This window comes from Camelus dromedarius, chromosome 27 (assembly GCF_036321535.1).
Source record: "Camelus dromedarius isolate mCamDro1 chromosome 27, mCamDro1.pat, whole genome shotgun sequence".
Classification (NCBI taxonomy): domain Eukaryota; kingdom Metazoa; phylum Chordata; class Mammalia; order Artiodactyla; family Camelidae; genus Camelus; species Camelus dromedarius.
Genome location: NC_087462.1, coordinates 6,278,445 through 6,303,489, shown reverse-complemented (window position 1 = coordinate 6,303,489; position 25,045 = coordinate 6,278,445). Strand labels below are relative to the sequence as shown.

Here is a 25,045-nt window from a genome sequence, read left to right as displayed (position 1 = left end):
TTGAAATTAAATTGAAAGATAATTCAATTTTGCTCCTACAGAGGAGCAATAATGAAAAAGTGGGTGAGAAAAAAAATGCTTGCTCTAGAATGTCAGTTGCAGAAAGCAGACATCTGCCTGCCTGCTTTGTTCACCTCTGGGTCCCCAGGACCCACTGGATATCTGCACTAAGTAAGTGCTTAATTAATGGGGATAAGGGATGGGGTGGGAAACAGATCATAAAGTACTTTTTAAAAATTGAAGTATAGCTTATTTATAATGTTGTATTAGTGTCAGGTGTATAACAAAGTGATTCAGTTATATATATGTATATATACATATATATATTCTTTTTCAGATAATTTTCCATTATAGGCTATTACAAGATACTGAATATAGTTCCCTGTGCTGTATAGTAGGCCCTTGTTGCTTATCTATTTTATATATAGTAATGTATATATGTTAATCCCAAACTCCTAATTCATCCCTCTCCTGACCCCTTTCCCCTTTGGTAACCATAGTTTGCTTTCTATGGCTCATAAAGGACTTTTAAAATCAGACTAAGGAGCATAGGTTCTTTATCCTCAGGCTGTGGGGTGCCAGTGAGGTCACTTGACATGTTTTGAGTGGTGACTCATTGTGACCAGATTTTCTTTGGAGAAAGATTATTCTGGAAGCCTGTAGAGGGTAGCGTAGAAAGGAATAAATTAGCAGGAGACCAGGAAGGTGGCTGGGAAAGTGAGTGAAAGAAAGAGGGTGGCCTGGAAACACAGATGAAAATACAAAGTTTGTACAAAGGGCCAATAAACATTTGTGCAAACTCACTCAAGTTTACACCAAGAAATGCAAAATCCAAACAATGTTGCAGTGGGCAAAACTTTTAAAAAATTGAGATTACTCAATGGTAGCAAAGATGTAGAGAAAAAGACACTCCCTCACATTGTTAGTACATGAAATTATGCAAACTCTTTAGATGGAATATTGACAACATCTCCTAAAACTTAAATGTACATATGTATTTTCCTTTGAGCCAGCTAATAATTCAACTGGGGAGAAAAATTTGTAAATATAGGCAAAAATGTAAGAATAAGCTATCTGGGAAGTATTGTTTATGACAGCAAAAACTGGCAACACCTATCTGTCCATTCTTAGAGGCTGGTTAAATAGATTAAGTTATGCTGTGCAGTAATATATTAAATGCTGTGTAGTCTTTAAGGAAGTAGATCCATTTGTGCTCATGTGAAAAAAATATATATATATCCAAGATAAGAAGAGAAAGCAAGATATAAAATGGTATATACTGTAGGAACCAATTTTTGTAAATCTTTAATAGCATTAAAACTATTTTCTGAAAAGAAATAAACTGTTGCTGAGGGATGTTTTGAGAGGAAGCCATTAGGGAAAAAAAGATTATTTTTGGACTTTTCTGTTGTATTTAAAATTTTTTACCGTTTGATTTTTTGGTTTAAATATAAATATATGCATAAATATAAAAGTATACTTTGTATATGAATGAATAGTACATATTTATGTAATATATATGAGGTGTAACATATAAGTGTATTTTAATACATATTTCATATCCATGAGCTTGCACTTCCTCTTCTAGGAGTGGCCTAAGGAAAAACATGTCCAAGTGCACTAAATCGTCCATAAGAAAGTGTCCAGCACAGTGTGGTTTAGAGGATTGGAAAATTGAAAACAGCACAACCATCATGATTAAAGGATTGGCTAAATGTTGCCCCATTCATCTGAGCACCACCCCTGGAGAGAAAACTGCACATTTCTCCTTGCCCAGAAGGACATTAGCCACTAAACACTGGTGCTCCTGGGTGTTTTGATTTGGCCTCACCTTTACAAGCATACTTCTTTTCATTGTGATTCACAGATTTTTTTTTTTTTTAACCAGTTGAAGTTTTGTGGGATCTCTGCATTGTCAGATGATGATTGGCATTTTTTAGCAGTAATTATTTTTAAATTAAGGTATATGCATTGCTTTTTTTTAGGCATAATGCTATTGTGCACTTAATAGACTACAGTACTGTGTAAACATAACTTCTATATGCCCTGGAAAACCAAAAACATTTGTATGACTTGCAAAATTCACTTTATTATTTATTTGCTTATTTATTGCAACATTTGCTTTATTGCAGTGGTCTGGAACTGAATCTGCAATATCTCCAAGGTATGCCTGACTTCCTTTTCAGTATTCTCTTGTATAGAATACTTTTTCTTAAATATCAAACGTGTTATTTTTACAAAAAGTCAGGTATTTTGCAAGGAAAAATAAAAGGGGGTCCAGGGGCGCATAGGGCAGTAGGAAGAAACCTGAAGTCTGGATTGGAAAAAAAGTCCCGGAGCCCCTCCTCTGGTCCTCCTTTGTAGCACCGACATTCTTTCCACGTGCACAATCTCCACGGACAGCGGGCAGGACAAGAGCAAAAGCAATCCAGCGCAGGGCATGAGGGAGGGGGTGGGGGGAGGTGGACACGCGCGGTGCGCCATCTGCTGGCCAGTCAGCAGCACTTCAGGAGGATTCACTGGATCTCACAGGTGGAATTCCACTTCTCAGTATTGTTTGTAAGAACGGAAAACACGCATCCACGTAGAATACATACACAAATGTTTTTTTCAGATTTATTTCACCATGGCCAAAAGCGGGGAACAATTTGAATTAGTTCGCTAGGTCAGCCCTAACAGAATACCACAGATGAGGTGGCTTATAAATAACAGGAATGTATTTTATCACAGTTTTAGAGGCTGGGAATCTGAGATAAGGTATCAGCAGATTGGTTCCTTCTGAGGTCTCTCTCCTCGGCTTGTAGGTGGCTGTCTTCTCCCATATCTTCACATGGTCTTTATGAAGACACCAGTCATGTTGGCTCAGGGCCTACCTTAATGACCTCATTTTAATTCAATCACTTCTTTAACGACTATCCCCCCCCAAATACACTCATATTCTGAGGTACTAGGGGCTAGGGTTTCCACAAATGAATTTTGGGGGCACAAAATTCAGGTCGTAACACAACTCAAAAGTCCATCAAGGTGAGGAGGGTAACAGCTCAGTGGTAGTGCTGCACATTAAAGATCTGTGCATTTTAATAATAAAGTCTGGAGAGGAACAAAGCAAGGTTCAGAGTCACTCCATCCCAATTCTCTGCTTTATTTGGATGGTAGCCTTTCTCGCTTTTTAAAATCTCTTTGTCACTTGTGGAGTTTGCCTGCCTGCTTTGTTCCGAAGGCAGGGAGGGACGGCATTGGTCTGGCTTATTGCTACATGCACGCCCAACCCCAGAACGGGGACTGGGATCGCCAGCGGTGGATCAGTGGCTGTGTGACGATGTCTGTGCAAGTCCTCAATCAGTAGTTGCAGATGATTGCATGTCACCGTGGACAAAGCTGACGGGCCCATTACACTTGTGCGTGATCGTGGTCACTGTGGTGATGATGGGGTGTTAAAAAGGCTTCCTCGTGACACAAAAAGGGGAAACAAGTACTGACCATTTTGGCTGCTGTGGGATGCAGTGTTTCTATAGCTTGCTTTTCTTTAAAAACTGCAAACATGCTTGAAGGAGAAAAAGTACGTTGCAGACAGATATGTGTGGTAGAATAGATTAACATAATGTTTTGAAAGACACAGACAATATTAAGTTTATAGACATGCGGTAATTGTGGGGAAAGCCTGGACAGGAAGGAGACATAGCAACGCTTTCACAGAGGTTGTGTCTGGGGAAGTAGCAGACAGGGATCTGAAAGGCATGCAAAAGGGCTTTAGCTGTTCCTTAAATATTTCCTTCATTAAAAAAAAAAAACCTGCTGCTGTGGAAAACAGTATGGTGGGGACTCACAAAATCAGAGTAGAAATATGACCCAGCAATTCCACTTCTAGGAATGTACCCAAAGGAATTGAAAGCAGGGTCTCGAACAGATCTTTGTCCAACCACAGTCGTGGCAGCACGATTCACAGAAGCCAAAAGGTGGAAACAAACCTGGTGTTCATCGAAAATTGTTCCCAGTAGCATATCATATACCTGAAATGAAGGCTTCAACCAGAAAAGTATCACAAAAATGAAGGAATTCAATAAATCGTCAAAGAAAAAAATAGTCAATAATCAATAAAAGTCAATAATCTTTCTGTAGACAAAGGACCACTCTTTGGAAAATAACATCCCATGTACATTAGTAATGAAAAGGTTAAATACCTAAGAATCAGAGGGAAGGGGTTTAGCTCAGTGGTGGTGTGTGCTTACATGCATGAGGTCCAGGGTTCAATCCCCAGTACCTCCACTAACAAAACAAAACCTAAAAATCAAGTTAAGAAATTTCTAGTATCTATATGAAGAATTTTAAATGCTATGAAAGACATAAAAACAATCTGAATAACCAGAAAGACCGAAAGACTGACCTTGTTCTTAGAAAGGCTTGTCATTGTAAGATCAGTTTTCCCCAGAAGTCTGTAAATTTTGTACAATCACTATAAAAAAAAAAACAAAACACCCACTGGATTTTCAGAGGATGTGCCAATTCTGAAGTTTTGACCCAGTCATTCAACTGTACATAATATATATGTATAATACATCTAGAAATGTATTATAGATGTGGATTCTCATGTGTGTACAAATGTACGTACCACAGTTTGACCAGCTGCCCCCTTGAGGGACAGGAAGTGTTTCACATAGGATGAAAGTTTAAAATAAGGGCATTCCTTCTACTTAGTGATAAAAAGGGGCAAACTATGATACACATTAGCAACGTGGATGACTCCCAAAGACGTTAAGCTGAGTGAGAGCAGCCAGACACAGAGCCCACACTGAACCCAACAGGGGAAAGCCATCCATGGAGATGGAATTGGACCAGAGGTTGCCTGCTGGTGGGGGAAGGCGGGTAATGAACTAGGAAAGGACACAGGAGACTTTGAGTGATGCAAATGTCCCGTAGTTTGATAAGGATGTGGGTTCTGATTGTACTCATTTACCAGAATAAGCTACACGTCTAGGACTTGGACATTTCATATTAGACCAATAAAAAGGGACCAGCAAGACACTCCAAGTAGAACAACCTTGAAGGTGCAAAGCGGTTTTAACTGATGCCACCGTTTATTTGCAGCAGAGAAAAGATACAGACACGCCTGCACTCAGGAACAGGAGGACTTTGGAAGGACAAGGATTCGGTTGTCTTGGTCAGGGTACCTGGGGAAGACCCAGTATACTTTGCTATACGCACGATATACTTTTACATGAGTTTTTAGCTTAAAAAAAAAAAAAGAAAAGCAGAAAGTATAGCTAAAAAATAAAACCCAACAGAGAAATTTTACCAGGTACCATGTTGAGGGTTGTGTTTACCATGTGCGCTTGTTACCTGTTCAAAAAATGAGCTGAAATGCCTACTTGACTCCTTACAAAAATAATTTGCATGTTAAGGTATCTTAGAAATATGGAAAAAAACACAAGTTTATGACTTAGGGGTAGGGAAATCCTTTCTAAATAGGCTCTGAAAAATAGAAGAGTGACAAATACACACTAACCCCTAAAAATAAAATCTTTCTGGTGAAGACATGACTCAAGATGAAAAGTAACTCAAGCAGGGGTAAAAGCCTAATGCCTGGACAGCCCCTAGCACAGACGAAGTCACATATCACCACGGAGATAAGGAACAAGTTCCAGTGGCCACCGGACGCTTGGGAGTGTTGAATCACTCCTAAAGAATGCTAACAGAACTCACTTTTCCACTGACAAGGATCAAAGAGGCAAAAGCCAGGGTAGGGCAAAGGCCAGGTCGCTCTGTTGGTGGGAGAAGCATCAAAACCTCCCCAGAGGGGTAGGTCAGCCACGGGCTCTGAAGGGGAAATAAAGAATATTTATACTCGATGATCCAGGAAACTCTCTAGATATTTCCCTAAAGGACACAACGGGAGAGCATGTACAAAGATGTTCAGTGTGGTGCCGTTCACAACAGCAGGACGAGGGGACAAAACGGCACATCTAATTACTTACTATGAAAAAGCTTAGCAAGTTTCACATCTGAATGATCGCTGGTCCTTGTCTTAAGTGATGAAGTGGCGAGTCCCAGTTGAGGTGCCACCGAGTGCTTTGGTACAAGCACGTGTAGAGGTGGCAGAGCAGGTGTTACGTGGCACCCTAACAATGGCCCCCTGGGTCGTGTGTGCTGCTGACCGACACTTCTTCATCTGTTCCTGCTTTGCCATCTCTTCCCAAAGACAAAGGTTTGCTCACCTTACAGCTCAGTAGGACTGAGTCGGGCTGAAAGTGCAGAAAGCCCACCAAACAGACTGAAGCAAGTAAGGGATCTGCCTGGGGGTGGCAGGCCAAGGCTCCAAGCGACTCTTCTCTTTGCTCCACCATCCACTGCGTGCGGCTCTGTCCTCGTGGTCACAAAATAGCTGCTGCACTGCCAGGCCTCATAGCCAGACCAAACAGCTACAAGGCCATGGGGAAGGCCAACTGAAACTCTTCCTTTAAAAGGCTTTCCTGGAAACCACACTGGCAAGTGCCACTTGCATCTCATTGGCCAGAACTGACCCACAATCCCCACCCCAATCACACATGGGGCACATGGAATGATCTAACCTCAGAAAAATGCCTCCATGGGGTCACCTTCAGCACTGACAAGTCCATTCTCATCCAGCCTCAGCTGAAAGGTAGCCAGAAGCCCCTCATAAATCATGAATCACCACCCAGGGCGATTTATAGGAGAGATTTATTTGAAGAAATATTACAACATATAAAAACTACATAAAGTTTAATTTCCACTCATACAGTGGTAAATTTGATATAATGCATAATAGAAAACTTTTAAAATCCAAAATGCACAAAGTACTGCACAGTTTGATCACCGAGTCAAATTAGTCTGATAAGCAAACCTCACAGGACATCTTCGTGTCAGCCAAGGCCACAAACACCGTGTACAACACATTTGAACCAACAGATCAACATGTTAAAAATACAATATCAGTGCACGTTGGGGATCCCTGGTGCCAGAAACAAGCTCGATGGGAGCGCAAAACTAGTCCTTAGTAGTCTCCTCCTTGACTTTAACTGGAGAGAAATAAAACGGAAAGTTAGTGCAGGAACATATATAATGTTGCACAAAGCAACAGGTAACAGCAACAAATGCATTATGTCAGAAAGTATGTTAATGCCCAGGCACTGGTGTTAAAGGACGACCAAGTAAGAACCTGGGACGGAGGAGGGTGTAGCTCAGTGGTAGAGCACATGCTTAGCATGCACTAGGCCCTGGGTTCAATCCCCAGTACCTCCAATTTTTAAACAACAACACACACCTGGGACAGCTCTGCATCAACATTCAGGGAGACTGAGCACTGCGCGGGTGTTCCCTAACAGACCCCCTGGGTTGGTGTCTGGGGCGGGCCTAGCCGAGCCAGACTCACTGGGCAGGACAGAGGCCAGCGCCCCGAGACCTGACCGCTCGCCCACTGCGTGCCGGGCTCCACTGCTAAGCAGTCAGACGAGCACTCAATCTCACAGCAACCCCTCAAAAGAAGCGAGCCCACCAGAGAGGGTGGGTGACTCACCCAAGTCCCAGAGCCTAGAGTCAAACCCTCGCTATCTCTGACCCCCACCATACCTGAGGCGCTCTCTCGAGCTTTGGCCAACATACAGCACTTGATCTCCAAGCCAATGGCTTTGGCCAGCGGCGGTGGCACAGCATTACCCACCTGCAGAAGGGAAGGAGGGAGATGCCTGTTTGGTATGGTTGGAATCAGTGCCAGCATCCTCAGAACACAGGCACTGGGACCCTGGTCTCATGCTCAACGGGCCCCCAAAGCCCTTCCATCATGATGGCACTCAGACCCTCCACCCAGCCCATCCTCCTGCCCCAAACACCAGCATGTCAAGAACCACCCAGAAAGGGGGGCCTTTAAAGGGCTTCAGGAGAATCTTGGACATCCAGACAGGAAGCCACCAAGCTTCACTTCCAGCTAAGAGCTGCCGCTTCCAAAGCACAGGACAGGGCAAGCGGTGAAACAGGAGGGTTTCGCTGTAACCCCCACACACTGCTGGCTTTCTCAGCCATGTGCCTGCACTATTTAGATGGAAAGACATTTAATTAACAACCAACTTAACACCCTGTGAGAGACAGTGAGGAATTGTTGGTTCGTTTCAACCCTTAGCAACAGTGGATTTTCACCACCGCCCATTTAGTCTGGTCTTTCACTGAAGTTCAGTGCGCTGGAACCTTCCTTTGGGCTAAATCTGCCTCAGCTGTAAACAGCAATGAACGTACTTAGTAACTCAGCCTGAGCCATGAGCAACCTGGGCCCCTGGAGGAGGGTCCCTCCTTCCTGACCATAACCCTCTGGGAGTGCTGAGCCCTCAGTCAACAAGCGCCGGGCTCAACGTCCCCTGTGAAGTGACCACGTGAGCAGAGCTCTGCACTGCATGTCTCTGCCAGTGGTAGAGGGGCCTCCGCTGTTGGGGCCGCTGTGTGAGGACCGCCAGTCGGCGCCCCTCCAGGCTCCGCCCACTGACCTGCCGGTGCTTGTCCAGAATGTTGCCGAACAGCCGGTAGGTGTCAGGGAAGCCCTGGGAGCGGGCACACTCCCGCACACTCACCACGCGGTGCTGCTCGGGGTGGAGCACGCGGCCCTGCAGGAGAGAGGTGAGGTGGGGGAGTCGGGCTCCGTGAGCACCGAGGCAGGAGGAGGTGAAGAGAGCCAGCCCACCCGCTAAGCCTGGGCCTCCACCCACTCCCGGCCTGACCCCAGCCCTCAGACCCACCTGCTTGCCCATGGGCTCAGGGTTGGTGACAGTGGTGCTGAAGAAGCCGTCCCACTCAAGCCGCCCGTAGAGGCCAGCCCAGTGGTTGTGCCTGTTCCCAGTGTGGGGCAGGCACCACGGGATGAGGGTGTTGAACTGTCTGGCCGCAGGGTCACAGGCTTTCCCCACTGGAAGAGAGGGCTGCGGTGAGGCCGTGGTTACAGAACAGGAGGGACGGAGCAGCTGACAGTCCCTGTTCCCTGGGCAAAATTTTACCACTGACCCTGCTCGCAGCAGCTGCTTATCAGGGACACCGGGCTTGGCCTGCCTGTGCCCTGCCCAGAGCCTCTGGGTTACAGAGCAGCGGCCACCAGTATCTCCTGCTAAGAAACCCCAGAGACAGCGCTCCATCCCCCAAGCCCGCTGTGGAACCCCAGGGGGCTGAGGGCTTCACACCAAACTCGAGGGAAGCCCCACCAGAAGGCAGCACAAGTAGGGGTCCCACCTTCCACACAGGAGCAGACCCCGCGGAGGGCCCCGGTGCTGCTGCAGCCGTTTTTCTTGTCGTGGTAGGTGTACCGCAGCTTCCGGGCCAAGGTGCCGTCGGAGAGCCGCACCTCGATGTTTGGGAGGTCGCGCCAGTCTGAGCCCGGTGCCAGAGGGATGTGCCGCATGCGGGCGGCCACCAACGCACTCATGTCCTGGAAGAGCACAGCAGGCCCCAGCTGTCACCTAGCTGGGGGATCGTCTGAGCACTTGCAGTGGGCGGGGACCCCAGTGCTAGGCACTGGGAAGACCACGGTGATGGGGTGTGTATCCCAGTCGGGGAGACAAAAAGTAACTCAATCAACAACCTGAGGACTACACACGAGCCACAAAGACAACCAGAGCGGGGATGTGGAAACAGGTGAAGGGATAGCTCAGAGCAAGCGCAAGGAGGGCTTCTCTGAGGTGACATCTGAGCTGAGCCCTGCAGGCCAGGAGGTGGTGGCTATGGGGAGAGCTGGGGTTTCGTGCACTTGGGAGAACACCTGGAGAACAGGAGTGGTGAGACACAAGGTCAGTGGCGGGAGGCAGAGGCTAGACCTATTCCAGAAGAGTGTAAACTCTGACTGACACTTTACCCAACCATGTACTCTGTGGGGGTGGTGGTGGGGGACCCAGAAGAGTAGCAGGAGGCAGTGAGGTGGTGAGGCTGGGGGCCAGTTTTTAGCTGGTTCGGGTTGTGGGCCAGGAGCAGAGGAGCAGGGAGGGGGCTGCGATCAGATCCTGCTTCCCACCCTGAGTCCTGGCTGGGCTCCCACCACAGATCTGTTTCTGTGAGGCGGCTGGAAGGAGGCCCCACCTTGCAGAGGGAACATTACCTTACAGATGTGGTCCCTGAGGATGGGCTGGTACTGCGAGCCCCGGAGCTGCCGCTGGAACCAGGACTGAGGCTCCCCGTTGTACGAGATCTCCTGCGCCGAGGCTCCGTTCCGGATCTCGGGGAGGTCGGACATCGTGTCCCGCACGGTGATGGTTCGGAACGGACCCGAGCTCAACCTGCAACACAGCACAACAGACTGTCGACACCTCTGGGGACACATACACACAGCTACTGTCCCTCGCATCACAGTTGCCGTCCCTTGACCGCTGGCATTGCCTTCTCCAGAGAAGGCAACCCAGTTTGGGGTCAAAAGGCCACCTGGGGTCACACGGGCAGCATTCTTCTCAGACCAGGTCTGCGAAGGGGACAGGCTTTAGTGTGGGCTCTGCCTGTGACTGCAGCCAGACTTCTGGCCGCCGCCCTGCATGCAGGGCTCACTTGGGTGTCAGAACAAGACCAGAGGTGGCAGGACATCTGTGGGGCAGGGTGGACGCCATGCTGTCTGCTCCTCTCATGCCTTCTCCTCAGCTCAGGCCTCTGCACAGAGGCCTACCCGTCCCCAGCCTCCTCGGGGAAGGCTCTTGAGCACCATGACAGCGGGACAGGGGCTCCTACCTGGTGATGTTGCTGACAAACTTCTTGTCGTCCACCACGACACTCAGCTGGCAGGCCCGGGGCGCAAACACGTGCAAGGGCTCCGGGAACAGGGGAAGCTGCTCTCCGGGGGCCGCCGCCAGGATGATGGCTCGCCGCCGAGTCTGGGCCACGCCATACTGACCAGCCTGCACATGGGAGGGCCAGACATAGGCATGGTCAGTGGGCACCTCTGACCAGCCAGACCGAGGTCAGCAGCACCCGACTTTCTGGACTGGCTGGCTGGAGTGAAGCAGTTGGAGAGCCCCCAGTTAACCTGCCGGTTTGCTCCTGGCAAGAGGTGGGACCAGATGAAAGAACAAAACATCCCGGGTGGTGACCAGTTACCCCTGGAGAAGATGGGCACGAACCCCACTGGCGATCCCAGCCCCCTCTTTAGATAGCATATGAGGGATGCCACGGCCTGTGCACTCAGCCAGAGGAGACAGCAGGAGCCCTGCCACCTGCCTGGCAGCCTGGTCATGAGGGACAGAACACGGCTGCCAGGAAGGCTTGACCAGTGAGGCCAGGACTCCATGGAGGCTAAATGGGGGGCCAGGTGGTCCCCGCAGGCACTCTCTGCTTTCCAGCCACCTCTCCCTCCCATTTTGGTACTTGTTTGTTATGCCATCAGTTACTGACCAGGTACATACAGAACAGCTGCTTTTCAGAAAAGGCCTCGTCCCCTCTGATCTCCCTAAATCCCTCTCCCTGCAGACGGTCACCTGGAGTGTGACCTCCCACATGCTCTAGGCGTCTGTAAGCATGTACGTTCACTTAGAGGAAAAACTTGTTTCAGCCTGAAAAAGTTTGGTCTGTGCGTGGTTCCTCCACCCTGAGGGGGTGTCTAACCGCTACCTGGAGCTCTAGCTGGCCACGACCACTCCCTGACAAGGGAAACGAGCTGAAGACAATGCAGCAAAGAGCCCCCTTGAACGCAGCCCCTCAGGCACGTGAGGGGACACAGTTCTGAGAAACACTGCGATTTCAGCCCCTGCGGCCGTGTCCCCGCCCTCACCGCAGGTTACCACACTAAGGCCCGTCCCTTTGAGCTGTTTTTGGTTGGGGACAGTGTGCTGCAGTCAAGGGACTGCTGCCCCCCTTCTCTGGCCACCCGCGGCTGCCCACCCCACCCCTGCGCGGGCTCACCTGCAGCACGCCGAAGGTGCACTGGTAGCCCATGCGCACCAGGCAGCGGAGCGTGAGCTTCAGGACCATGGAGCGCTTGAAGGAGACGAAATTCCTGACGTTCTCCAGGAGGAAGTACCGGGGCCGGTAGTAGTCACAGTAGCTGTGGGAGGCGGGAGAGGCCGGAGTCACCCCCACGCAGCGAGAGGAGGAAGACCTGCTGTGCCAGAAGCCTCCCCAAACGCTTAACGTTTGTCAAGATGCTCCTCCCAACTCAAGGCCTCTCTCCCAGCGGGACGCGCACCATTAACTTCCTGAGGGCCGAGACAGCGCCTCACCTCGGCGCACAGCCTTCGGCACAGCCGGCGTGAAACAGCTGAACAGTCACTGCACAGCCCCGGCCCACCTGCCTTGCCGCCCCAGCCGGCTGTCCAGTAGCCCTCGGGCAGCCCCAAGCACAGAGGGGCTTCTACGCCCTTTACCTGAGGAAGGAGACCACCAGGGAGTTCTTGAACTTGGAGTAGGTACGAGAGTTGAAGCGGTTCATGCCGCTAAAGCCTTGGCAGGGAGGCCCGCCACACAGCATCTCCACGTCTCCCTTCTGAGGCAGCTTCTGGCCGCGGGAGTTGGTGGTCTCCCCGGCCATGACCAGCTTCAGCAGGACGTTGCAGTCCTCCGTGAACACCGTGGACCCCGGATTGTTCAGCCGGAAGGCCTGGGCTGCAGGGTCCCACATCTCGATGGCCCACAGGGTTTCTGAGATGCCTGGTGGATATAAGGACAAACGTGCTGTTTTTGTTTTTGTTTTATTGGTGTGGGGGGTAATTAGGTTTATTTATTTATTCTTGGAGGAGGTACTGGGGATTGAACCCAGGACCTCACGCATGCTAAGCATGTGCTCTGCCACTGAACTATACCCTCCCCCTAAAGATGTGCTCTGCACCCCCTTGAACGAGAAGACTCTTTAGTCAGAACTGTGACCAGAGCCAGAAAGGTCCTCCAGGCAGATCCCGCCCCACCCAGTTTCACTAGTTGTGTGGAGAGAAAACCGGAGCATACCTGCTTGGTGGAATCCTTCTGATAACCCCCCACAGCCAGAAAACACATCCAGGGTCCGCAGCTTTGGCAGCTTTATTTCTGCCTCGGGTTCGCTCGGCTCACTCATCTGAGACTTTGCCTTGCTCTTCCCTGCAGGTGACAGGCCACAAGTCAAATCAGGGCCCCGACTCGCTCTCTTCAAACACCCTGGTGACTCAGAGACGGCCTCATTTTCAGTTGGCAGCAGCAGAGTGAGGTCATGTCAGTGGCTGCTGTTTTATACCGACTGATTCGTGAGAATCCCGAGTTATAGGAGGCGAGCTTGTAAAGATGCCCGTGGAGTAACGACATACCTTTCCCCTTCCCTTTCCCTTTATTTCCAGGGCTACGGGCATGGTTTGGAGGATCTTCAAAGCTTTTGCTCTTGGCATTATAGGCCTGAGAAGGAAAGAACCACAATAGTCTGGAAGAGAAACACTGGTCCCCTCTCTAACAGAGGATTGAAGTTAATTTGATAAGGATCTACTTAGTTTCTCCCTAAATATGGCCATCAACAGTTAACCACCAATAAGGGTGCTTTAATTTTACTACATTGGAGATGAGGGAAAAAAATTCTATTAATACAAACAGTAAGTGACTGACATTGAAATTTCTGCTATTTTAAGGAAATGGACTGCTCATTCTAAAAAGAGGCAAGTGTTACATTAGACTGTCCACACTGGAACCTGGGAGAAACACAGGCAAGTATTGTTTTAAGACAGTCCAACACAAAAGAGCCATGTTCGAACAATTTAAAAGTGATTAGCTTCATCAACAGACTCCTGGCTCAACAGCCCGGCCACCTGCCCAGCTGTGTGGCCCCGGCCTGGACACAGAAGCCTGGCTGACGGGACTGGGGGCAAGACTGCATCTCCCAGGGGCAGAGGCACATTTTCCTAACTCACAGGTACTGGTTGGGCCAGCAGAGGCCACCCAATAGTCCTCAAATAAACTTTAGTTGCATTAGGACACTCAAAAGTCACATTGTTTTGTTCTAAGCCAAAAGTGTTAAATCCAAGAACAACTTGAATGTCACAGATTTGTACTCTGGATAATTAAACTGCTTTCTCAGGGGCTGCGTCTGACCCGGAGGCCCTCCCTCCAGGAAGCCCAGAGCACCACCTCCAGGAAGTAGAAGCGGTCAGGGCCGCCGGCTGAGAAGTCCTGGAGGCACTCAGGCAGGTCCTCCCCGTACTCCACAGTGCAGCGGCCCTGCACGGCCTTAAAGTCCACCACGGCCTCCTCGTCGCTCCAGTAAAGCAGGTTGATGTCTGCGTGGTAACTCGCCGGGGTGGACTTGTGTGTGTTCTCCGGCCTACGAGGGCAAGAGTCTTTGTTAGGAGCCCTTTGCTGCAAGTTGACAGTGAGTTAAAGGGCATGCATTCCTGGGGTGCTCAGAGGATCTGTGCATAAAGACCATGCCCCCCTCAATTAAGTCACCTTAATTACTACCCCTGTTCATTGGCGCTAAATACTACGAACTAAGTGGGATTCCTTGCCATGAACTCAGCAGTTTGTGTGCCTCCAACGCAGCCCAAAACGGCTGGCCCTGTGTTACGAACAGCTGCCATCTCCTGCTAAGAAGCATGTCTAGAGCTGCTTTTTTTCCACCTCTACTAGACAGATTCCTTGTTTCTTTCTATATTCAACTGATTATTATGAAGACTTCAGAAAATATTCCATGTACATTAGCTGGGAAGTGGAACAACTTCAGACCTATCTGCAAGGGTTAGTTTTGGGTTAGCTCCCAACCATTGGTAGGATCCCAGGACGACTAGAGAAGCCAAGACCTTGGACAGAGTGTGGACAAGAGAAACCCCCCAGGAACGGGGAAGAGGGCCTGAGAAGAACAGGGGAACTGGGAGTGGGTGGAACTCGGACAGTCATGAACAGAACTCAGGGCTCTGGAGGCGCGTCAGGCGGAGCCCGGGACATTCCACGCCTGCCTTTATCACACTCCGGACTTCTGCTCATGGATCTCTTTTGGACAAAGCTCCGCAGCTTCAGGATAGAGGTCTAAAAGCGAGGACTGTGCAATCGGTAGCCACCAGGTAATCAGAAACACTTGGAAGAAGAGCCCTGCTACCTAACTCTTAGAACACCACCATGCGTGCCACGTCACACCCCCGTGGCAGGCAGGGCCTCCTGCAGGGCCGACCTGTAGAACTTGTTGAGTTTGATTTTGATGTCTGTCTCGTTGGGCCTGCCATTGCTCTTCTTGATGCAGAAGATCTCTTTTATGCGGCCAATTCGGTATGGCTCGGGGGCATCCAGGTTGCTGCCTTTGATGTAGTCGGAGTATTTCCGGTAGTGTTCCGGATACAGGTCTTCATCCACAGGCTCCTTCCGTGGGCGTTTCACAGGACTGGACAGCTTGATGCTGCAGAGAAGCATGAAGTTATGAATCACGGAACAGGAAGCATTAAAAAATAGTTCAGCAAGACTGAACAGTGACAACAGTCATTTAGGTTCAAACACCTTAGCTAATGCAGCTAAGTGCCCTTAGAATAGACTTAGAGTAAATCTCATGCACACTTTAAAACAAGCATTGTCCGTCTGTGCTCCGGTTGTTGTTACTAAGGCTGTTCAGTTAGTCCCCGCTCCCAGCCTCATGGCAGGACTGTACTTCCTGGCACGTAAGTATGAGCAGTAAATGTGAGCAGAAGTGATACACAAGCACTTCGAGCGGGAGCATTTAACTGCCAGGAAAGCCTCCAGTGCACTTCCCTTTGCCTCAGACTGGCAACTTTTGAGAAGGCAGAGGCCCCGTCAGCCCAGGTCCCTGAGTAACACGATAGGCCGGGTCCCGTGAACCACAGTGGATACAGTACAGGCGAGAAGTGAACGTCTCCATGACTTTAGAGCTGTTACTGTGGCTGTTTAGAGCTGTTACAGAGGCAACGCTGCAGGGCCGTGGGGAGAAGACTCGCGGTCTGGACAAGCCCAACTTGCCTGACCACGTACTGCAGAAAAGCCAGTCATCTGATTTAGCTGCCACAACAGCAGGGCTGCACACTTTGAAGATGGCCACTCAGGACGGCAGCCGCTGTACTTTCCTACCAGGCCCCCTGACAGTCTGACGGGCTCCAAAGGCGCCTCTGGACACCTGTGCTCACTCCCTCTGTGCCAGGAGCACCTGGTGCCAGCACCACAGGGAGCCCTCCACCTCCCACAGCACCACCGACGGGTGCTACCGGGACCACGCACACCCACTGTGGGGCTGAAGGACCGAGGTTTTGTAATTCAGTGACTGAATGGAGGCTGGGGACTGCATTCCAATTAGGACTCTAGGAAAATGGAATTCCAACTCAGGAAACTGAGCTGACTAAGCTCGGAAAATGTTGGCTGTAAATCCAACCACACACTAGTTCTTAGAACGAACAAGGAATGGATCAAGTGTGGAAAATAACTGTGGCTTCGATTTTTCCCTGAAGAGCCTCAGTCCTCTGAAATGAAGTCTTTTGATGCAGTTTGCATTTACCAAGAAGTAACTCACAGTCAGTCTTTACTGTAAGCCAAGCACTATGCTAATAAGCACTTTTTTTTTTAAACTCACTTACTCCTTAGAGGCCTGACAGGCGAGATATTCCTCTCCCCCCATCTGATAGGTGGGAACTGGAAGGAGGCAGTCTCTGCCGTGACCAGCTGGGCAGGAACCCACTACTGACCCTAAATACTAGCGTTCTTCCTTAGCCAGTGGGTTCTGACTTCTTTCACAGACCCAGCTTCATTCTGCCACAGAATTAGTCGCTCTGCACTGGACAGCTGGACGCTGTGACACAACAGGTGCTAGTGTGACAGCTCGGCAGCACCTGGTACCGCGGTGCGGAGCAGAGGGCACTGGAGCCAGCCCTGTACTGGCCCAGAGCTCCTGGCCCCAGCTGCACCAAGGGGAAGCTCACTTGAACGTGAAGGCCTCGGGGGGCAGGTACACGCCGTCGCCCACTCGATACTGGATGCCGTTCTTGGTGGCAGAGCTGTAGAGAACCCGCCCATCCAGGTCCTCCAGCTGCTCCATGACCCTTGGGATTTCTTTCTGCCTCATCTCAGCCAGGCGTGCGCAGCTTGCGCAGAACCTGAAGGAGTGAAGACAGAAGCCAGAGGCCCTTAGGTGACCGGTAGTGACTGCAGCTGCCACTGGCCTAGTCCAGACTCTGGTGACCAAGATGAAGTATTTACACATTTGAAGGAACTGGCTTTCTTGTACTTTTACGTTCACACTTTGAGAGCAATTATTTGGAAACAGAGATACACACAACAGGAAAGTGACAAGCCACTTTGTGTAGTTGATATAAAAATCCTAAGACATTAATAGTCTAGAATATGGTCAAGAATCCATCCACCATGAGCAAGAATGCAGAGTGGTAAACTCAGGAACTCAAAACGTCACAGGAGGCTCACACTATTACCTCTAAGGGCTGAAGAGATGTTTGGTAAAATTCAGCATTTCAGATTAATAAGCCCTTAAAGAGGAGTTGGAGACTACCTCAAAAACAGATCAAGCCAGGGCTTTCTCTCGCTGTTTGAGATGGCCCACACTCTGTCCATGGAGTATATATATTTCTGAATAAACTAATAAACTCCACTCTAAAAACAACAAACAAAAAACAACAACAAAAAAAATCAAGGTTGAAGGGAGGGTATAGCTCAGTGGTAGATTGCATACCTAGCATGCACGAGGTCCTGGGTTCAATCCCCAGTACCACCACTAAAAAAATAAATAAACCTAATTACTGCACACTTCCCCTCAAACAAACAAACAAACAAACAAACAAAAAACCAAGCCACAATGTAGCCCCAGACTGCATGGACAAACACCAGCGGCATCTATGTGAGCCCTCCTAGCCCTGGCCCTGCCAGCCTTACTGCTGGCTCGGGAGGCGCTAGCCACCACCTTTAGTCAAACAAGTGAGGTACTGAGGTTAGAAAGGAAGGCAGGGGTCACTGAACATTTAAGCAAGCTTCCCCAAAAGCATTCACCCACCAGTTAGAATGAAGTGGAATCAAAGACCTCCCTAATGAGAAAAGACACAAGATCTGCAGTATGAACACGAAGGAGCACAGACACGCTGTCCCTGGATGGGACAGCTTTTCATGAGGGTAACTCCCCGCCAGGCTGTCCACACACGCACAGCCACCACAACCAAGTCAGGCTGGTCTTTGGTTAGCGAGGAAGACAATCGGGGGCGTGGGGGAAACAAACCCAGCAGACAGCAGCACAGGGAAAGCTAGAGGGATTCACACAGACCCGAGCGTCCCCGAGGAGCCCCGCCCCGGCACTCACTTGTACTTGTTGTCCTCTGTTGGCTGAGTCTTTGGAGGGGACTCAAACCTCGCATAGTCTTGGTCATACCACAGCTGGTAGAAATAGGTCTTCCCGTCGTCCTCTGACATCAGGGCCTCGGGGTCCATGCCTCCCTGGGGACAAGGACACTGTCAGCCATGATGGCCACACACGACGAGGAAGACCCCACTGGAGGGGCGCCAGGCGCTCACCTCCAGGGCCCAGTTTTCCGACGGAGCTTTATAGATGACCTTCACTTTGCTGTGAATGTACGAAAGCTGCATATCCTCACATTCATCCACCAGGAACAGCTCCAGGGGGTCCGACGTGGCCCCGAGGACTGTGTCTGTCCCGGCACAGAACCAGTGGGCGTGAAACATCTGCCCGTTGCTGCTGTCCTCCCACAGCGCCGTGACCCTGGAGTCGGAAGAGGGGTGGGAAGGAAGCTCTAACTTGGCTGGCAGATCTGGACCGAGTCTATTAGGGAGACGTGTATTGGGGGTTTTTAGTCTGGGGTGAAAGCTGCTGCTATTCTTGCAAAACAGGCACCTCCTACTCATTCAACAGGAAGTGTGGGCTGAAGTCAAGCAGAAGGAGGGATACAAACCTTGCTAAGTACAGCGGTTTTGAGGAATCATCTGGAATAACAGACACACAGTCCCCCACTTCCAGGGTTTCCGAGTCGATGCATACCTTCTTATAGTAACTCTTCTTCCCATCGGTCTGAAAACAAGAGTTAACCTTCAGGTGAGAATCCGTTTGAAGGTCTGTACTAGGCTGGACCTGCGTGTTCCTGTCACTTTGTAGGAGAGCATAATCGTGATGATTTCGCTAAGAAGCCATGAGCTCTACCAGCCTGGTGACTACGGAGAACATCCACCTCCCTTGGCTGCAAGCCTCACATCCCTCTATTGCCAGCTCTGCCCTCCCCTGTCAGCAGCAGATTTTAGGAGCACCACATCCCACTCCCCACTTCCCTCTCAGCCACATGGACCTCCTCCCTTCTCTCCCACAAGGAAGCTGGCTCCCACCACAAGCCTCTGCCCGGGCTCCTCCCCAGATCTCCATGCAGTTGGCTCCTCTCCAACCTTTTGGGTCTCAGCTCAGATGTCGCCTCCACCAAGAAGCCTCTATGGCCCCAGCCCCCTTCCTGCCCCCTCCGCCCGCCCGACAGTAGACACACCTGTCCTGCACGCAACACAGCGTCACAGGCGGGGGTTAGCCACGTCCAGGCCTAGGGCAGCATCCAGCAAGGGTAAGCCTCACGCTTGCTGAGGGAACTAACAAGCCTCTTTGGCTTATGGACATCAAGGGAACAATGCTAAGACATTCACCCTCCAGCTCTGGCCAAGGATCTGACTCTTAGGCAGGTGACCCCAGAACCCCTGGGAGGCAGTCAGCTAGTGCCCCAAATCACCTACTGCCAGGCCAAGGTGGGCTGTGACGACTCTCCTCAAAACAAGCATTGAAGGGGAACCAGGGATACAGCCCCAGAACTGTATCAAGTGCCCATTTTGGAGTGAGGAGAACTGAGTCTTTGGGCATACGAGCAAGATTACGTTTCTGGTGTTTGACCACGAGCCTCAGCCTCTCAGCCAGCCCTGCTCACGGGGCAAACAACAGATGCCTCAGCTCTAGGGCTCAGGCTGCTTCAAGCGTCTGGCAGCAAAACACCAGGAGACAACTGGCTTCTCAGAAGGGCAGCACTAAGACAACCGAGGGTCTGCTCCGGTATTACCTTGACAGCTTCTCCAACCCACGTGATCCGATCCTTGTTCTGTTTCTTCTTCTTCCCCTGATGCATTTTTTTGGGGGATGGCATCTCTGGAATATTGTCATCGACTTCCTCGTCATCATCTGCCTCCTTCATGGCCATATTGGGACACCTACAAAGTCACTTGTTATAAGCAAGGTCCCCTTTAAAAGGAAAACCAACTCGAGGTGTTTTAGTCAGAAACAGGGACAGGCCTGGTGACGATGAGAGACGAAGGAACCCAGCCATCCCACACAAAGCCCACTTGCCATCAGCTGGCACTTTTCTGTGCTTCAACAACAACCTACCAAACCTACCTCCTCTCCTGGCAAGCCTGCTTGCTCCGTCCGCTACCACCAAACTTAACCATATCCTTACAGGCTTTACACTTTCCGCACTCAGGCTGCTGACAAACCTAAAACACATTTAAAAAGTGAATCAAATGGGCATTTGCAACAGCTGGTAACCAGTTTTTGGTGAATTTTAAAAAACATATGTTTAGCCTCATTAGAAGGGAAATAGGAGTCAGGAACAAGATATGAGATTTGTAAAGGTTAAGCCTGACATGTGGTGTTGGGACAGGTGTGGGGAAACGAGACTCCCACTGCTCAAAGGATAAGTTGGTAATACCACTTTGGAGAACAGTTTTCCAGATCAAAGTTAAATACATAAACTACACCCCAGCAATTCTACTTCTGAGTAGAGAAGAACCACATGAAGACTTGTTCAAGGATATGGCTGCAGCATTATTTATAATATCAAGTTGCCCATCACTGAGGGATAAGCTGCGACGGTCATAGTTAAGTGTTAACTTGATCTCCCTGTATTAACACACAACACTTGTGAAAGATATTAGTTTACATATATTAAAAAAATTTTTTTAAGTTTGGATATACATGTTAGATGAGAAAAAGTAAAACCAAAAAGGAATGATGAGGACATGCAAATTCCTATTAAGGGTGGCCACTCTTCAGTGAAGACACTGAATCCAGCGGCCAGTGTGAACACAGGGTGGTTCTGAAGGTAGCTGCTGTATTTCTGCATTTAAGTTTTCATCCAAATTAAGTCAAACAAATAACAAAATATATCTGATCTCTGGGTCACAGAATTAGGGGGATTAGTTCCTCCAGTGAAGTAAATACATATTAAAATTTCAGAAAGAGGTCTTTTAAGGCCTTAAAGTATAGACAAAGTCCCCACCTTCCCAGAAAAATTATACAATGAGAAACAGCAGGCTCCCAGGTGTCCCCTCTTGGAGAGAGCAGCCCCTCTGTGGGGTAGTCACTCCCTCTGCCCTCTCACCAGGGCCTCAGAACCCAGGGGGGGATGCAGGCCGAGCAAAGGCACCCGGGAGCCCAGGCTCCTCAGTGTAAGTGGCACTGACAGCAAAGCACCCAAACACCCATCTTTCAACAGCTGTCCCGTCAATCTGTCCCGTGAGACAAGCAAGTCCCCCTCAGATCCCTAACTCTTTTTCCCAGCTTCTGTTTTAGGGGTCACATTTGAGTAATCAGAGTCTCAAGCCAGAATGAGAAAGCAGTAAGTTCCTCAGAGATCACAACAGGGGCCAGACCATCTCCAGAGTAGGGGAGCAGGCTCAGGCAAGGTTACCTCACAGACGCCACACCGCCGGCGTTTAAAGGCATTCTCCTTGTCTTCTCTGTCATCCTTTTCAATTTGCTCTGCAAAGAAGGTGTCAAAGATCTGGTAGACCAGCTTGGTAGTGGTGGCTTTTGTGGGGCCTTTGTCCTTCTCCTTGGCAGAATGCCCGATGGTCCGCCGTCTTTCGGCTCGCCTGGGGGAGAGGGTCCTGCTGTGTTAGTGGGCTGGGAAGCATGCACGGGATGCTCTGTCTTCTGTCTCATGTCTTCAGTTTTATTCCTGCTGGGTCCTTACCTTTTTCCCAGGGTGACCCCAGCCAACTTGATCAGGTCCCTCATGCAGGGGGTCAGGAAGATGGGCTGCTCGTCACTGTCTCCGGCCTCATCATAACTCTCCACTTGTTCCACCACAAACTGGGCGTGTCGAAGGAGAGAATCCTCTGTGAACCGATTCAAGTTGAGCACGGAAGGAGGCACAGTGGTCTTTAAGGAAAGAAAATCAGAAATGTCTCTTAAGCACAACTGGTCTAGATTGAATAGAAACAGTTTCTGCTGACTCCAGACGTTTTCTAGCACATCTGTGTCGCATGTAAACAGGTGTAACTCTCAGATTATGAAGAACCTGAACCCGTTACCTCAATCTTATTGATCAGATCTTCGTAGGTGGAGTCAGGGTTGTTCTGCAGGAACTCAACTACTATCTTACTGATGTAGATCTTCTCCTGCATCACGCTGAACATCGGCGCGTACTCTGGGTTGGGATCCATCAAAATGTATTCGGCAAATGCTGGAGTGAACAGAAGATGTGTAAAACAGCAGTTTGAACCCGATGGCAGCCGCTGTGGCCAAAGGGCAGGGATGAGGCTACGAAGCTTGTGGAACAGCCTGAGAGTCATTCCATACCCAAATGTCAAAAAACATCAAGTACAAACAGTGAGATCATTCGGAAGGGGCCTGCCTGAGCCAGAGAATGGAGACTGGCCGAGGGGCTTTCATTTAGCTTATGTCTGGTTTTTGGAATTTGGTCTGGGTTTGAGTTGCAAGAACAGGACCTGCTCTTAGACGTGTGCCTGAGACTCCCCAGAGCCCAACCAAGCCCCATGGAGGACAGGAGCTAAGGGCCCTTTCAGATCCCAGAACAGTGTAACTGGCCACATACTTACAGGTACTGAAGCCAATGAGAGCCTTTTCACCTCCATCAAAGCCAGTGATCCACCATTCATTTATGGGGCCAAGATTTTTGCCATTAACACCACCTAGGAGGGGGAAAAAAGTTTCCCAAAAGGAAGCAGACTAAGAATGACTCTCATATGACTCTCAAAACCCCAAGAGGGTCACGTGGCACTGAGCGCCCACCTGCGCTGACACCTCTTACCGGCAGAGCCAGGCAGCCCTTATCAGAGCAAGGCCATCTGCTTGCAGCTGTTCACAGCGCGGTCTCAAGCCCTAATGTTAAGAGGCAGTAGTTCCAGCTGAACACTGCTTTTTGAGAGTTTTGTTTGTAGACTCTGCCCCAAACATAACCTGGAATGTTTCACTTACCTTCGAGAGATGGGTCATCCTCATATATTGGCTTTGCTGAACCAGAAAAGAAGAGCTCGACATCCTTCTCAATGAGGCCAGTGTCGATCGGGCACAGGTGACCACGTTTACAGTACACACTACACAGACAACAGAGTGTGTTAACAGCTGACCAATGAAGGCAGGTCAAGTACAGTCAAGCTCAGACACAACGTGATGAACTACGTGCAACTCCTAGACTCAGTTCTCTCCTTGGTTGACAGAACAGTACATCAGCACAGTGTTCTTTCACCCAAACAGCTTCTCCTTGATTCACCCACCCATGTATCCAGAGTTAAGTGTCTGAAAAGGCATCACTGAGAGATCAGTGAGGCTGACGGCGGGACGACAGGAATCTCATGAGGGAGCAACTTGCTACACCCTCCCTTGGCAAGTGGCTTATGGAGAAATACAGGCTTCTTCAACACATTCTATTCAGAGTTGTGCAACCATCCCCTCTAGTTCCAAAATGTTCTCACTGATGGAAATAAAACCTCACATCCATTAAACTTTTACTCCCTATGCCCTCCCCACCCCTGGCAACTACCAGTCGTTGTTTCTGTGTATTTACCTCTTCACAATATTTCATATGTGGTTAGTTTCCTGTTACATGAATTTCACCTCAACAAAAAAATTAGTGTATTGTTTAAGAGCATAAAAGGCGAGGTACATCAAGGACATGGGAAGGAGGACTTCCACCTCCCTCTGGGGGTTAAGTCTCAAGTTTAAGGGCAGCCACTGCCTGAGATGCTCTTTGACATTTGAGAGAATGTGCTTCATTAAGCAGGATGCCAAATTTAAAAGCATGATGGGGCAGCGGGGGGTTCTGCTTATGGACCTGCTTGTGCTGACCTCAAGGACCACCCTCTGCACCAGAGGTGCTGTGCTGTCCCTCAGAGTCCCCAAGTGGGCCACATAGGACCAGCGCAGGTCTGAGAGCACCCCCCCCACCACACTCCCACAGCCTAGGCCCTGAGAAGACAAAAATCTTCATCTTGGGATCTCACAAGGTTAAGAAAAAAAAGAAAACATGACTACTTTTGAGTCGAGCTCCCTTACCAGGCATGGGAGACAGAAATGGGTCACAGCCCTGCCCTCAGGACTTGAAGACCAGTGGGAAAGTGGACGCATAACAATGGAGGACAAGACACTGAGGACCCACAGAAGAGGATGCAGGGCCCAGCATGACGGGCTATCCATGGGCTCCCTCAGTAGAGGTGACATCAGGGAAAAGTGCTAAATCCCAGGCAGGGGCAGACCCACTGGTTCACAGGATGGACTTGTTTTCACTGCCATCTTCAGCCCAAGTACCAGAGGTAAAGATAACCCCGGTGGTCTGGCTCCAATGGCCTGATGCTAAAAGGAGCACCATTCCTGGGAAGTGTGTCCTTACTGTCACCTTCCCAACCTACAGGAATGAGTCTATAGCAGACCCTGTTCTTGAGGAGGTAGCCAAGAGACCCCAAGCCCTGACACTCCTGACTACATCAGCCCTAGCCCCAGCTCTGGCTCCTGGCTCTCAAGCCTCTGCCCCAGACATCACAGGGAGGCACGAGGCCGTGAATGTCAGTGATGCCCAAGGCACAGTCACAGTGAGCCGGGGGATCGCTGGCAGATGGACAGCATCCCACTGTGGATCAGGGTCCTGACTGTGGAGTGGGAGACACCACCCAGCACAGGGAGCGTACAGACAGCTGCAGAAGAAACACACTGGGGTTTCCTCCCAGGGTGCAGAGCCCCCCAGCCCACTATAGGGCAGCAGTGTCAGGAAGCCTGCCCAGAAACGATTCCACCTGAGGCTCACAACAGGTGATCCACCTGCCTCCACTACTCTTGTCCAGGGGGAGGAAAGTATGTGCCAAGAACTGGAGAGGAGACCTGGGCTGGTCCTGGAGCCAAACCATTTCCTACAAAGAAACAAAGCGA

The 25,045-nt window shown here is 49.8% G+C and overlaps 1 protein-coding gene across 5 annotated transcripts in view; it reads right to left on the bottom strand.

Annotated features, from left to right (window-relative positions):
• Positions 1-6,678: 6,678 nt before the first annotated feature.
• DNMT1 (DNA methyltransferase 1) overlaps positions 6,679-25,045 on the bottom strand; it is a 36,703-nt gene continuing 18,336 nt past the window's right edge. For 4 of the 5 annotated variants that reach the window (XM_010978348.3, XM_031437308.2, XM_031437310.2 and 1 more), the window contains exons 17-40: positions 23,102-23,220; positions 22,723-22,815; positions 22,195-22,346; positions 21,855-22,042; positions 21,570-21,753; positions 20,276-20,373; positions 19,944-20,091; positions 18,813-18,928; positions 18,418-18,622; positions 18,206-18,339; positions 16,824-16,997; positions 15,080-15,301; positions 14,044-14,236; positions 13,236-13,320; positions 12,904-13,032; positions 12,327-12,609; positions 11,866-12,007; positions 10,699-10,865; positions 10,082-10,259; positions 9,223-9,418; positions 8,739-8,905; positions 8,490-8,606; positions 7,585-7,675; positions 6,679-7,034 (exon numbers count right to left, since the gene is read on the bottom strand). In XM_010978348.3, the coding sequence (XP_010976650.3) occupies positions 7,003-7,034; positions 7,585-7,675; positions 8,490-8,606; positions 8,739-8,905; positions 9,223-9,418; positions 10,082-10,259; positions 10,699-10,865; positions 11,866-12,007; positions 12,327-12,609; positions 12,904-13,032; positions 13,236-13,320; positions 14,044-14,236; positions 15,080-15,301; positions 16,824-16,997; positions 18,206-18,339; positions 18,418-18,622; positions 18,813-18,928; positions 19,944-20,091; positions 20,276-20,373; positions 21,570-21,753; positions 21,855-22,042; positions 22,195-22,346; positions 22,723-22,815; positions 23,102-23,220 (3,613 nt within the window). In that variant the 3' untranslated portion in view covers positions 6,679-7,002. Of the gene's footprint in view, positions 7,035-7,579; positions 7,676-8,489; positions 8,607-8,738; positions 8,906-9,222; positions 9,419-10,081; positions 10,260-10,698; positions 10,866-11,865; positions 12,008-12,326; positions 12,610-12,903; positions 13,033-13,235; positions 13,321-14,043; positions 14,237-15,079; positions 15,302-16,823; positions 16,998-18,205; positions 18,340-18,417; positions 18,623-18,812; positions 18,929-19,943; positions 20,092-20,275; positions 20,374-21,569; positions 21,754-21,854; positions 22,043-22,194; positions 22,347-22,722; positions 22,816-23,101; positions 23,221-25,045 lie in introns of all 5 variants that reach the window. The other variant, XM_031437311.2, reaches the window with a different exon arrangement.